Genomic DNA, 14,967 nt, shown 5'->3' with positions numbered 1-14,967 from the left:
TGATAAAAATTCGAGCCGGGAAAGCTGAGTCTATCAACAGATATCATCGCAAGATAAAGCCGCACCCGTCATTTTGCAGTTTCGACGAATAAGACGGCGTAAGGGTGTGGTTCATGAAGCTAGCATCGGTGATAGGAAAGGTGCATTAATGGGGTGTGCAGGTAAGACAGGGGAAAGGGCCCACCGGGGAAAACCATAAAAAAATAACAGAACAAAAGAAAAACTTGGGTTAGACATATCCACTCATTGACTGGGGGGCGGACTTAGCTTCTTGGTGGTTTTGTGATTGGACCTCCTGAGCGGAGCATTCCTCGAATTTAGTTTGCTAGGTCTGAGGAACTGGATGTACTCTGAAAATACTACCGAGAATGTGCATGTTACCTAATGTTGATTTTCAAAATGATGCTTTCAAGGGGGGTGCATGACGATCTGTAAGTCTAATCTTGGAAGTATTTCCCCGTGGCGATTATCAATTGAGTTCCTGATCTTCATTGCAGAAGTCTCAAATGGCCTAGGCCAGAGGTAAACAGGGTCTTATTCCTACATTTGAGTCAAGGGAAGAAAACAAAAGATACCTAGTGTAGCACATATTGAATCTATAAACCAGTTACAAATTCCCCAGTATGTATATTGTACCTGGCGTGTTCGATCCTTATCAGGGTTCTTTGCGATCAGCCAATCGGTGGGTAATCAGCAACCAATCACGATCGTCCGCCCAGAAATATTCTTGGTGAAAAACACTGGGTAAACCCAAACAGGTTTAGCATCAGGCACGGGGCCCCTGGGGATGGCTTGATCTGGTTAGTATGATGCGCCAGAATGGAACCCCCTAACCTAGACTGGCTAGTCAACTCGACCATAATCTCTGCAGTTTTTCCCCTTACGCCCCTACAACGGTGGCACACAAAAATAATCAGACCCCAAAACATCACTAGCCTATAATGCCCTCCACTCTGCACCTAAATTGGTCCGTCGTGACTGATTTCCCCTTCCCTTGGTGTTCTTCTTCCCACACTCTTAGGATCTTGCTGCTGGCAGACTTGCCTCACACTCATTATCGTGCACTCGCACATCCACTCTTTATTGAATCTCGAGTAGTCTCGAGTCCATTCCCTTTTTTTTGGGATCCAAGAGCACCCTGAGCAATCATTTATATACATCAACCCGCCATGTTTTTCCCACGCATTGCCATTTTAGCGGCTTTGGCTAGCTATGCCACCGCTCAAACCTCGACCGACTGTGACCCCACGAAGAAGGATTGTCCTGCGGATCCCGCCCTGGGCACCGAACACACATGGAACTTCAACACGACCTTGGACGAAAAGATCTGGAATATGACCACTGGAACCTACGATCACGATGAAGACGGAGCCAAATTTACCCTCTCCAAGGAAGGAGAGTCCACCCTCCTACAGTCCAACTTCTACATCTTCTTCGGTGTCGTCGAAGCCCACGTCAAGATGGCCAAGGGCGCAGGCCTGATCAGCAGTGTGGTCTTGGAGTCTGATGATCTCGATGAGATCGATTGGGAATGGGTAGGATACAACACTACCCAAGTGCAGTCCAACTTCTTTGGCAAGGGTAACGATAGCTCCTTTGATCGCGGCGGCTACCACGACGTGATGAACGCAGACACCGAGTTCCACAACTACACCACATACTGGGACCAGGATAAACTTCAATGGTGGATTAACGGCGATATGGTTCGCGAACTCAAATACACCGATGAGAAAGCCTTGTTTGGCAAGAACTACCCGCAGACCCCCTGTCGTGTCCAATTTAGTCTCTGGCCCGCTGGTTCGCGCGACGCGAGAAAGGGTACTATTGAGTGGGCCGGTGGACTTGTCGACTGGGATAACGCGCCTTTCACTATGACCCTTGGCAAGCTGCGTGTTAAAGATTTCCACTCTGGCAAGGAGTACAGCTATGGGGACCGCACGGGTTCATGGGAGAGCATCGATGTGGCGGGGTAAGTGCTCCCCACAATATAACCACTCAGGATACCACTAATAAAACGTAACAGAGGAAATTCGACTGCACTAAACGAACTGAACAAACCTGAGCCTCTGTCTCTGTCAGAGAAATGGGATAATCTCGGATCGGGAGCCCACATTGGAGTCTACATTGGCGCCGCTGTTGCCGTTGTGCTGGCTATCGCAGCCTTCATATTCTTCTGCCTGCGCCAGCGTCGCAAGGGTCGTCTCGAGAACGCATTGGGTAACAACCCGGTTCCCCTTAACCGTGACGAGATGCAGAATTTCCAAAAAGACTGGAGGCAGAGCGAGTGGAAGCAGAACGGCGGTTACCAGCAGGTCAACAACTAGCCGGCTTGTCGAGTACGGACACCAGTAACCCCACGAACTCGCTTTTTTGGTCCTCTATAATGAACAGTTCTGTGACTATTTTTCGTTTCGCGCCGTGCCTGGTCTTGCAGATTGCCGCCATGACGACTTCGATATTGGGCGTCTGTGAAGGCTGACGGAGTCGGAATAATGTCCACTTTCCTTTCGTCCTGGCTTTCCAGCTTGCCGTTATTTTTTTTTATACTGTCATATCTCTCGCGTATACGCAGAGCCACTCGCTCTGATCCCCTTTTCTGTTGATATCCCCCCTTTTGATCCTCGGATCACAATTCCCTTCGTTGGCGTTGTTCAGGTCACCTTTTACTTTACAATCTGCTCCTCTATACACTTGTAAATATCTTGCCATATAAACGCCCTTCTTTTAATACTTGATCTTAGTGAGAAACTGACGTATCTTACCCGTTGACAACGCCACACTGAATCCAATATTTGGCGTTGCGAGGGTCTGCAATAGAATATTTGTGACCTTGGTGAAGTCACTCGATGACAGTTCATCTTGCAGGTGCAGCCCGTGTTGTGTCACATTTTGTCTCACAAAGTTTCTCATGCAGAATTACCTCACAAACCTGCACACGGTCTCGAGCGAGTTCATGAACACGACTTAAAAGTCAAGACACCGAGTTCAATCGGAGTCGGAGCCACTATGGTCCGCCCAGCAGTCAGGGTCTTCCCGAAAAGGATATTCCCGCGAGGCGGAGCATCTATTGTGTGGATATAGTGGATTTTGTACTGAATATGCCCCTTCTAAAGTCCGCGTCTTCGGGATTCGCGTCAACTCCGACGGGCGGTGGAATTAAAAATGGTGGCTAAAAATCTCGGCGTGGCCGATCGATACATGGCGATCGTGATTGGACTTTACTGCCAGGTTCCACTCGCATTCCGATGGGAAACAAATGGAATAAATGAAGTTTGTGCAAGTTTTCATTTATGAACTTGCGATTATACACTTCTAAAAAAAAAGGGACCGAGGCTTGTTAATGGGTGAGGTCACCCTTTTTTTTATATAAACGTTTGGAACCCCTCCCGACCTCATTCTTTTCCACTTTGAAGCTTCTCCAAGGTACATTTTAGCTGTACAGTGTACCTTACTCAAATCTGCATCACGAGGTTTAATACAAACTCATTACCCCGCCATTACTATCGTGCATTCTTGTCCAACTTCAACACTTCATTCAACACAAAAGCGAACATCATACGCCATGACTTCGACCAAACAGGTCCCAATTCCGGGTCCTAAGGGCGTCCCATTCTTGGGCAACATCTATGACATCGAGCCCGAGGTGCCCGTGAACAGCTTCGAGCTGATGGCCGATAACTATGGTATGGATCTAGGCCTTGCACGACCAGGGATATAGACTGCGAATTAATAGACTAATCTCTTTCTGTGTTTATCACCTTTCAGGCCCAATCTATCGATTAACCACATTTGGGAGAGCACGAGTATTCGTCAGCTCCCACGAGCTAGTAGACGAAGTATGCGACGAGGAACGCTTCAGCAAAATGGTTTCTGCTGGTCTGAATGAGATCCGCAATGGCGTTCATGACGGTCTCTTCACTGCAAACTATCCCGGTGAAGAGAATTGGGCTATTGCGCATCGCATTCTTGTTCCTGCGTTCGGTCCGCTGATGATTCGCGGCATGTTTGATGGTAGGTGTCCCCTTTCTGTCGGATTTGAGACATGCGCCAGACAAGGAAAGGAACGAGTTTGGCTAATTTTTGTATGCAGAAATGTATGATATTGCTACTCAACTGGTTATGAAATGGGCTCGGATTGGCCCTACAGTTCCTATCCAGGTTACGGATGACTTCACACGTCTGACGCTGGATACGATTGCTCTTTGCGCTATGGGCACTCGCTTTAACTCGTTCTATCATGACGAGATGCACCCATTCGTTGAGGCAATGGTTGGCTTGCTGGCCGGGTCTGGAAACCGATCGCTTCGACCTGCTTTGTTCAACAGCTTGCCCACTTCAGAAAACAACAAGTACTGGAGTGATATCGAGTATCTGCGGAACCTAGCCCGGGAATTAGTCGACTCACGGAAGGAGAACCCCGTTGAGAAGAAGGACCTTCTCAACGCACTCATCCTGGGTCGGGACCCCCAGACTGGCCAGGGTATGACAGATGACTCCATTATAAATAACATGATAACATTCCTCATCGCTGGTAAGTGAACAAGTCCTGCAATTAGCGCATTATATCGTTCTGACTTGGAACTTTATAGGTCACGAGACCACCTCCGGCATGTTGTCGTTCCTGTTCTACTATCTTCTCAAGAGCCCGAGCGCATACAAGAAGGCCCAAGAGGAAGTCGACCGTGTGATTGGTAAACGCAAGATCACCGTCGATGACATGTCCAAGCTGCCATACATTACCGCCGTTATGCGCGAGACGCTGCGTCTGAGACCAACCGCCCCGATGATTGCCCTACACCCCCACCCCACCAAGAACAAGGAAGATCCTGTCACACTAGGAGGTGGCAAATATGTGCTTCAAGAGGATGAGACGATTGCGCTCATGCTTGGAAAAATGCAGCGCGACCCGAAGGTCTACGGCGCCGACGCCGATGAGTTCAAACCAGAGCGAATGCTCGATGAAAACTTCGAGAAGCTGCCCAAGAACGCATGGAAGCCATTTGGAAACGGCATGCGAGGCTGTATTGGACGGCCGTTCGCATGGCAGGAGGCTCTCCTTGTGGTTGCGATCTTGCTCCAGAACTTCAACTTCCAGATGGACAACCCTAGCTACGACCTCCGCATTAAGCAGACACTTACCATCAAGCCCAAGGACTTCCAAATGAAGGCTACCCTGAGAGATGGACTCGATCCTACGCAGCTCACCACTGCCCTCAGTGGCTCTACTGCTCTACCCACAGAGACTGGCGCCGGCAGCCGGGATCGCAAGCCCAAGGTTGCACCAGTGGACGGTACGCTGAAGCCAATGCACGTGTTCTACGGCAGCAACACAGGAACTTGTGAGGCATTCGCCCGCAGGTTGGCTGATGATGCCACTGCATATGGGTACGTTGCGCAGACAAGCTCTTTGGATTCGGCCATGCAGAATATCCCGAAGAACGACCCTGTCGTCTTCATCTCGGCGTCTTACGAAGGACAGCCTCCGGATAATGCGGCTCACTTCTTCCAGTGGCTCAGTGAGCTGAAAGACAACGACCTAGAAGGCGTCAACTACGCAACATTCGGTTGTGGCCATCATGATTGGTCGTCCACTTTCTATCGTATTCCCAAGGCCATTGATCAACTCGCCAAGGACAATGGTGCTACCCAGCTCTGTGGTATCGGTCTTGCCGATGCAGCTCACTCAGACATGTTCACCGACTTCGATAGCTGGGGTGAGACCTCATTCTGGCCGGCCGTCATGGCCAAATTCGGTGGAGCTAGCCCTGATCAAGCTATCAAGCCGAAGTCTTCATTGCAGGTCGAAGTGAGCTCGGGTATGCGCGCATCCACCCTTGGTCTTCAGCTCGAAGAAGGCTTCGTCATCGAAAACCAGCTCCTTACACCACCCGGGGCCCCAGCGAAACGATTGGTCAAGTTCAAGCTGCCATCGGACATGACCTACCAGTGCGGTGATTACCTCGCAGTGCTGCCCGTGAACCCAAGCTCAATCGTCCGTCGCGCAATCCGCCGCTTCGACCTCCCCTGGGACGCCGTAATGAAAGTTCAGAAGCCCTCAGGCTCCACAGCCTCCCCCTCAATCCCCATCGACACGCCGATCTCAGCCTTCGAGCTCCTATCCACCTACATCGAGCTATCCCAACCCGCCTCGAAGCGCGATCTCAATGTCCTAGCCGATGCTGCCATCTCAGACGCGGAGATCCAAGCCGAACTACGCTACATCGCCTCCAGCCCCAGCCGCTTCACTGAAGAAATCGTCAAGAAGCGCGTCAGCCCACTGGACCTGCTAACCCGCTATCCAACAATCAAGCTCCCCATCGGCGATTTCCTCGCAATGCTGCCCCCGATGCGCGTGCGCCAATACTCTATCTCCTCCTCGCCGCTAGTTGACCCATCCGAGTGCTCGATCACTTTCAGCGTTCTCAGCGCTCCCGCACTCGCCAGCGCCGCCCCAGAAGGCAACGAAAGCGTCGAGCAATACCTAGGCGTCGCATCCAACTACCTCTCCGAGCTTCAAGCCGGTGAACGCGCCCACATCACCGTCCGCCCCTCACACTCAGGCTTCAAGCCACCAATTGACCTTGAAACACCGATGATCATGGCCTGCGCGGGTAGCGGTCTCGCGCCGTTCCGTGGATTCGTCATGGACCGCGCGGAGAGGATCCGTGGCCGTCGCAGCTCGCCTGATTCGGACGAATTGCATGACAACGCGACTGTCAAGCCTGCCAAGGCGGTGCTTTATATCGGCTGTCGCACGAAGGGCCAGGATGATATCCACTCTGCTGAACTTGCAGAGTGGGCTGCGCTGGGCGCCGTCGATGTCCGCTGGGCGTATAGTCGGCCTACTGATGGAAGCAAGGGACGGCATGTTCAAGATCTCATGCTTGATGACCGCGAAGAGCTGGTGAAGCTGTTTGAGGAAGGTGCGAATATTTATGTTTGCGGCAGTACTGGTGTTGGTGCTGGTATTCGCGAGGCTTGCAGAGAGATGTATCTCGAGAAGCGCCGTGCGGTGCTCGCCGAGCTTAAGGAGAAGGGGGAGACTCCTCCTAGTGCTGAGCTCGATGAGGATCAGGCTGCTGACAAGTTCTTTGATAATTTGCGGACAAAGGAGCGGTTCGCGACCGATGTGTTTACTTAGTCTAGCCGTATTTGCATCTTCGCTTTGGTTTGGGTTGTATCATCATCATTTGCCATACACTAATTGCATCACCTGTTGTTACTTCGCTGAACTAAATATGCTGGCCATGTGGATTGTTAGCCTGAATCCCAAGGAAGAAATCATCAACCAATCGGAATGCAGTTCCTGACGAACCCCGGCTCATCTCCACGTGACCGTAAAACTTCAATGCCGACAGCCAATCAGATCAACGGCCGAGATGTTTGGCCGATGGGAGAAAGATCGAAACTTTGAGTTTTAAGTGTCTCGCAGAATTCTGCATTGATGTATTAAAAGGAAAGCTGTTCTCCTGTATATATTTTGTATGACTCCGATTTCGGCTATCTATACCTTTCACCCGGTGTTTCCATTGGATGCCAATATCAAATTTGCGCTAAAATAGAGTCGGATGGCGTGATAGAGTCAAGTCCACCCCAGATATTCTCATTTTTAACCTCGGCCGAGACAGCTTTGATGAAGAGCTGCTATATACCCAAACTCTTGCCAATCACCAAAAATATATAGTGTCATACTATGCCTCAAATCAAAAGCATAGCCGTCATCGGGGCCGGCCCAGCTGGCGCTATTGCAGTCGATGCACTGGCACAAGAGAAAGCATTTGATGTCATCCGTGTATTTGAAAGACAAGAGACAGCCGGCGGATGCTGGTATGTTACTATATTACTCTAATATCTCCACCAATTCCTAACCCTAACAAAAAACAACAGGGTATCAAGAGACGATGAGCCGCCGCAGCAGCTCGACTTTGACGGTCTAGCTGCGCGAACAGCCGATGCGCCTCTCAAAATCCCCGAGCACCTCCCGTGCCGGACGCCCGTAGTCTCCCAGGACCGATTCATGGACTCCGCTGTGTACCCGGCGCTGGAGACTAACGTGAACGCGGGAGCCATGTCATTTTCTCAAGAGGAGATTCCCGAAGTTCGATCCCAGTGGTCGATCGAGCGTCATGGCTCTGACACGCCTTTCCGACACCATTCGGTTATCCGCAAGTATATTGAGGACCTGTTTAACCGGAACGGGTATCAAGATCTTGTCCAGTATAACACTACTGTTGAACGCGCAATCAAAGACCCCAGCAGTCAGAAATGGGTGCTTACATTCCGCCGAACGGAAGTTGTGGACGGTGCCAAGTCAGACTACTGGTGGGCTGAGGAGTATGATGCCGTTGTGGTGGCTTCGGGGCATTACGCGGTGCCGTTTATTCCTGTGATTCCAGGGTTGAAGGAGTTTGCTGCGAGGTATCCCGGTAGTGTTCAACATACAAAGCATTACCGTGGGCCTGAGAAATATCAGGGAAAGGTAAATGAAGCTCCAACCATATTATTTTACCATCCGCTTACACATCGTAGAAAGTCATCACCGTCGGCGCGTCTGTTTCCGCCGCTGATACTGCGGTGAGTTTGGTTGGTAGCGCCCAGACACCAGTCATTGCTGTGGTCCGTGGTCGTTACAACGCCTATTTCGGAGATCTCGCTTTCCAGCACCCTAAAATCCAGCGTTGCCCGCCCATCTCACACATTACGAGTAATGATGAAGGCGAACGGACCGTGCATTTCGAAGACAATACCTCTGAAACCGGTGTCGACCATCTGATTTTCGGAACTGGCTTCAGCTGGACTCTTCCGTTCTTGCCTGAGGTCGCCACACGGAACAATCGTGTGCCGGATCTCTACCAACATGTCTTTTATAGACATGATCCATCCCTCGTTTTTGTAGGCGCTGTGAGTCTCTCGAGCCGGAAAAACAATTCCCCGAATCGAATGCTAACAAAGTATCCCCAGGTTGGTGCGGGATTGACCTTCAAAGTTTTTGAATGGCAGGCCGTCGCAGCCGCGCGTGTTCTCGCGGGCAAAGCAAATCTGCCCTCGATTGCCGAGCAGGAAAAATGGGAAACCGACCGTATTGCACAGAAGAGCGATGGCCCCGGATTCACAGTGCTCAACCCGGAATTTGAGCCCTACTTCGAGAGCCTCCGCCATCTTGCAGGGGAACCTCGTGGTGCAGGACGGTGCCTACCTAGGTTCGAGCAGAAATGGTTGGCGGATTTCAACGAAGGACACGAACGCCGAAAGAAAATGTGGCGACGAGTCAATCAAATGGCTCGATTGTAAATTTGACCGTAAGGGTTATTTTCTCCGTATTAGAAAGACAATATACAGATCACAAAACTAAGCAAGGAGAAACTGAATTATGAGATTGCACTTTCCCTTGTCTCACTTTGGCTCTAAAGACCAAATGCCAAAAAGGAAAAGGACGAAAAAGGGCCAAAGAGATCGACGAACGAATGAGTCCTTGCCATCCCTTCCCGCAGATGGCAGGTCCTGAACACCCGTCAGCTACTCCACTTCTCAGGCCAATATCTCCAACGATAGTGGCTTGGCACTTTTCCCACCTTCAGGAGGTTAAGGCCGTGGGATGATTTTCATAATAAAACCCCTGGATTTCCCTGCTGTCAAACATCCCACCGATCGACCGCACATCCTCACCCTAAATAACGCCTGTCCTATTTCGCGTTTCGCGTTTCGCGTCGCGTCACAATATCTCGGACCGGACCATCCCGGCAAACACACAATTCACCATGACACCTCCTATAAGCGATTCCAACGGCACACAATTCACACAACCGGCCGAATGCTCCAACTTGCGCGATGCAATGCCTCCGCTGCCCTCCAATATCCAATATTATAACCAAGTCCCGCTGTACCAGCCACAACATCCGCACCGAGATATGAAGGCTCTTTTGCAGGATTGTTGTCCGAATGGGGTGTGGACTTTTGCGGACCCGGATCCTTGTACGGCTATTTGTGATACGCGCACTTCGGCTGAGGCGAAAAAGGTCATGTACTGCTTGAATGCTCAAGATGTTGTACATGGGACCAAAACGGAGAAAAGTTCGGGGGCAAGGGGTCCGGCGGTGGGATGGGTTTCTTTGCTGGTTGGGGCAATGCTTTTATCGGGGATGTTTTTTTGATGGCATTGGGGTGTTGAGTTTTGCATTTTGAGATACCTATTTGCGGTTTATGGAGTTTCGATGCATATTGTACGTGTACATATATTCAATTAATATGGCTCCGGCCAGAAGTCAATCCATCAACCTTGGATCTGAGAGTTACATATATGCTTATTATATGAACCAACTGGGGCCAATTCTTCTACCATTTATCAAGTTAGGATCTTTTGCACAATGGACGTCTTGGCAAGCCTTAGATCAACTTGGCAATTACAAGCAACTGATGCATTGACATCAGAGCTCAATAAGCGCTTTCGTCCTTATAATGCAAGCATATCGGCAGCCTGCATAACGCAGGGTTGATTCGAAGGATCCGATTGGATTATCAAAGTTCCATAAGTGGCAAAATTTTCCAATACACGAGAATTCCCCACGGAGAATCTGCGTGATGCCTGATGCGTAATACACAGCCTCAGGCACCACGATGGGACAGAATCCAGATAGATAGATAGCTCTCTCTCTCTCTCTCCTTCTTCCTGTCCTCTAAAACTAAGATAGTCTAAGAAAGACATCTAAGGGATGCTAGGATACAGTACTATTTGAAGACTTAAACGTGTCTTCAAGCTATTGTACTCATTCCCCATCCTTTCTATATGTTACAATAACAACTACTACATTCAGCATATAGAATTCCAGGAAGATTAAAGGGTGCTTCAGATAAATTTTATTACTTGAATAAGATAAAAGCAAGAACCGATTATAGCCTAGTGACTCGAAGGAGAAGCAGAGTATAACAAGAGAAAAAGTAGCGGTCCAAAGGAGAAGTATAGCATGATAAGAACGATCCGAGATGAAGGCTAAGAGAACCCGCAGACGTATATAAGCGAAAAGAAATATTGTTGTGATATCTTCCCTTCAAGCTTAATTGCCGAGTTGTGGTATCTCTATGGTCGCGGCTTTCATATTGCGAATTGAGGAATGAACGAACTCTTCGCCGGTGCCCCGGGGGTGTGGAATATGCAGATGGGCATGGAAAAGAAATATGTCTAGATAGACCAATTTCTAGTTGAATTGATTTAATTACGTTTGGTTGAGTTATATGTATTTAAAATTAATCGGGTAGGTGGGGTGTCCAGCTACGAGGTTTGTCCAGCTCGGTGGTGAAATACGTTAACTAGTTAGTTACAACTGTCCAACTTGGTGGGATTCACTTACCTCCACAGTGGATCTACTAGCGTCAAAGGTCTCTGCCCATGTTTTATGCATGTTTATCCCCCACGTATTATCCCACACTTTTTGTTTAATCAAAACTCAGCCCTAGGTAGTAACAGGCAAGGAGTCATGGATCTGAATTGCAATAGAGTACTGCCTAGATACAAAAGAAAATTCCAACATTTGCAGGGTATATCGAGCAATTTGTAATGTTGTTCAACCCTAGATGACCTTAAAGGGGCCCTCGCCCTCACTGACAGGGCAGCCAGCACTGTCAGAATCAAATTCGATGGCACAGGAAGCATCTGTACCAATGGCGATGCCAATGAATTTTGTGTTCTTTATTCCCACACCTTTGCCAATGGCTATGCCTTGATCGTTCTTGACCTCGCACTCCTCAGGGGTGCCTGCGAAGTCGGCCTTGCAGTAGAACTTGAGTGCTTTATTCCAGCAGGCGCCCTCCATAGTCCACTCGCGGCCGTCGTATTGTTGACAGGCTGAATGATCGCCGGGCCAGCCGTTTTCATAAATGGCGTTGCCATCCTTGTTGAGGATTGCGAAGCCCGAGTCATAGTTAGACCCGGAACTGCCACCGTCAGGGCCGGAGATTGATGCGAATGAACCAGATGACCAGACGGCCCTCAGGCGTTCGCCGTACACGGTTCCAGAGGTAGCCATCAGGCAAAGAAGAGTGACACGGAGAGAAAGCATGATTATGTTGTGAAATTTGAGATTTGAGGATTAAAGTGCTGTAGTTTGTAGTTTGTTGGGATAGGTTGTTGTTGATACCCTCATCTTGATGGTGCTGTTCAGGGGTTTTTATACTTCCTCGACTTCCAAGATTTATGCATTGCCTCTGAAAGCTGCCTTGCATCCTACATTGCTTTCATATCAAGATGACATCATGAGTTGACAATATTTAACAGATAGCGTAGTAGAATAAAGCAGTGAAGCAGTGTCCATTATATCGCCCCAACCCAATTAAAACCCCTAGTACCGACATGGCCCCAAGGCCCATATTAACTCCCATGTCCGCCAAGTTCTACTTGAGGAATTTTCAATAGATAATCTGCAATGCTCTCTCCTTCGTCCGCGAAAGCTGAATGCCAAGTTAATGGGGAAGCAGCTAAGCCGAACGCCACCAACAGCAGGCGTTTTTAGGTGAACTCTAACGTCCATTTAATGGCAGCTCATCGTCCTCCGTCCCCCAAAATGATCCAAAGAGGCAGCTACCCCGGGAAAACCCCACTATCACGAGGCCCGCTTTGGAGACTGTGGAAACTGAGACATTCTGCTTGACTGTCCCGAGAGATCTAAGTGGAGACTATAATTAAAATACTTCATATATTGCATAGCGTTGTAATCGACCCCAAGCCAAATGATCTACCCAACTCGACTCATCACCTCCTGGCCGCAAGCAATTGTACAATGGAAGATTTAGTATTTACAGCATCGTTTCTTCAAGAATTCCCCGGCCTCAGAGCCCTTCATACGTCGCGAGCTGCAGAGATTACCAAACCAGGTAAGATCATCCACTGGGCCGCTCTTGGCGAACAATATGAATTCATATTTTCGTTGCCATCCATGGATGTTTGTCAGGATCCTGAGATAAATTACATGGTTGGAACAGGGTATTTTTACCCCGAAAATCATGTGCCACCTGGTACCCGGCATACCTTGCAAAAGTGCATTATATGCTCCCTTCTAAGTCACATAGTGTACCTCTAAAGTGGTTACTATATAGTAAAGCTTGGAGCCTGGTTATCGGACCCTATAGGCGTTGTCGTTAAAAATATAGGGTAGAACAATATGTCTGGAAACAAGTAAAAAAGACGTGGGATAAATATAAACTTAATCACTTGCCCTAAATATTTTAACTGAAAGTAAAAGTGCTAAGCCGGCGGCGATATAGATATAAATCAGAAATCCATCTAATTTGCAAGACCTGAGATAATAAAGAATCGATTTTTAGGCAATTTATAATTTTGAAAAGATCACGATTGTATGATAGAACATATATCGTAGTATGCACTCGTGCACAGTCCAACAAGTCAGAATAGTGGCACGGCTATATTATTTAAACTCCGTCTCCCTAGAGCTGTTGGCAAATTTCATAGTAGTAACTAGTCTGCCAAGATGCTGAAGCTATTCTCACCTGTCGCCCGGAAATTCGGCCTGTTAGCAGTCCATATGACAGTTATTCGACAGAATCGGGGGTCCATGCGTGTAGTTGATCTTCCCATCTGACTCACTGATAGATGTACCTTACCGCTCCGGTCACATATTCATGCCATTATTAGAGCTCATACAATTTATAGGTCGATGTACACGTTTCTATACCGCACGAATGCGACAGACAGATTTACAAATAGCTCGATGCACTTTATTCCGCGATACCATCTCAGTGCTGAAAATCAATATGCAGGATACGTAGGTCTGAAAGGCTAAGTTGCTGATATCTATAACTAACACAAAATAGCGAAGACCTTGGTTGAAATTTAAGCTCCGTAAATACCGACATACCTCTGAATATGAAATCTTTCACTTACAGTGATGCGTAAGTTTCGGATTCTTGGTGTCACCTTGCCCTCGTAATCTCTAAGGCTACTCACTTCCTGTTTCCCCCTAAGGGTATCAGGAACCCTAGTCGATCTAAGCTAGCTGACCACCACCACCAGCCGCATTTGATACGAGGCGTATTTTTCCATTGGCTTCGAGTCACTACTTAGCTTCCAGCCACGATTTTACATATCTATGTACCTTGCTGTACCAGGTTCTAGTACCTTCGTATTTGAATCTCTCACAGTACATGATTATCCCTATAGTAGACTAATATAGTCTTCAGCTTCGTTCTCATAATCTTTACTAGCTAGTACTACATTAAGCGACAGAACTTTGGATGGCATTTGCACGCTTCATCCCGTTATACCCACAAATACAAACATAGCGGCGCCGTCAAAGTAGAGAGATATCATTATGTCTATACGTGCTCATTCTATTGTTACAAGCAGCTATTTGGCAAATAAACCTGTAGGCACATCCCCACCTTGCCCCTTCCTTGATAGTACCTAGTTGTGATGGCGCTTTGCCACAGTGGTATAATAAGCTCCCCTATAAAGCATTCGATTGTAATTCTAATAGAGATCGATGTAAACACGAATACTTATTCTTTATTTAAAAGGTGGCACACTACTTCCAGTAAATCCGTATATCCTTCCTGTAAAGGATATGCCTGGGTGCACATTCTCTAACCCGGCCAAAAGGACCACTATGTCAGAGCTCTCGCTCTGATGGATATGCCCAGGACCAATATATATAGTAGCGCAGATAGTTCATCCGTGATAAGTACTTTGGACTTCTACCATGATTTTACCGGAACTCCAGCCAATCTCATACGAGATGGGCCATCAACTCCGATATCTAGACCTGGAGGCATTCCAGATGACTCGCGGCCAGAGTGTAGAGGAATATATAATTCCAATTATCCAATATGGCTTAGGGGCTATGCGGGTGTTCAAGGAGACCCTAACCACACCATTTAGCCGATGAATGCAACTTGAATATACCCGACCATGTTAGATTGGCCACGGAGTATCTCCGACCCCACGTTATCCCACGTTATCCC

General features: G+C 48.3%; 4 protein-coding genes across 4 annotated transcripts; 3 read left to right on the top strand and 1 right to left on the bottom strand.

Moving 5' to 3' along the window:
• Positions 1 to 1,169: 1,169 nt before the first annotated feature.
• Positions 1,170 to 2,324, top strand: N7447_008735 (glycoside hydrolase family 16 protein; the record flags this gene model as incomplete). Its single annotated transcript, XM_057232997.1, has 2 exons — positions 1,170 to 1,969; positions 2,024 to 2,324. The coding sequence occupies 2 exons, from the start codon at positions 1,170 to 1,172 to the stop codon at positions 2,322 to 2,324; spliced, it is 1,101 nt and encodes a 366-aa protein (XP_057082539.1).
• A 1,238-nt stretch (positions 2,325 to 3,562) lies between these two features.
• N7447_008734 (bifunctional cytochrome P450/NADPH--P450 reductase) lies at positions 3,563 to 7,141 on the top strand (the record flags this gene model as incomplete). The annotated part of the gene is made up of 4 exons (XM_057232996.1): positions 3,563 to 3,683; positions 3,766 to 4,011; positions 4,091 to 4,531; positions 4,590 to 7,141. 4 exons carry the CDS (start codon positions 3,563 to 3,565, stop codon positions 7,139 to 7,141), a joined length of 3,360 nt encoding a protein of 1,119 aa, XP_057082538.1.
• A 552-nt stretch (positions 7,142 to 7,693) lies between these two features.
• On the top strand, positions 7,694 to 9,291 carry N7447_008733 (uncharacterized protein; the record flags this gene model as incomplete). Its single annotated transcript, XM_057232995.1, has 4 exons — positions 7,694 to 7,827; positions 7,888 to 8,479; positions 8,530 to 8,901; positions 8,962 to 9,291. 4 exons carry the CDS (start codon positions 7,694 to 7,696, stop codon positions 9,289 to 9,291), a joined length of 1,428 nt encoding a protein of 475 aa, XP_057082537.1.
• A 2,273-nt stretch (positions 9,292 to 11,564) lies between these two features.
• Positions 11,565 to 12,053, bottom strand: N7447_008732 (uncharacterized protein; the record flags this gene model as incomplete). Its single annotated transcript, XM_057232994.1, has 1 exon — positions 11,565 to 12,053. The coding sequence occupies one exon, from the start codon at positions 12,051 to 12,053 to the stop codon at positions 11,565 to 11,567; it is 489 nt and encodes a 162-aa protein (XP_057082536.1).
• Between the last annotated feature and the right edge of the window lie 2,914 nt (positions 12,054 to 14,967).

This window comes from Penicillium robsamsonii (assembly GCF_028829455.1).
Source record: "Penicillium robsamsonii strain IBT 29466 chromosome Unknown utg000005l_segment0_segment0, whole genome shotgun sequence".
Classification (NCBI taxonomy): domain Eukaryota; kingdom Fungi; phylum Ascomycota; class Eurotiomycetes; order Eurotiales; family Aspergillaceae; genus Penicillium; species Penicillium robsamsonii.
The sequence above is the reverse complement of the archived record's forward strand: the minus strand, read 5'-3'. Positions and strand labels throughout refer to the sequence as shown.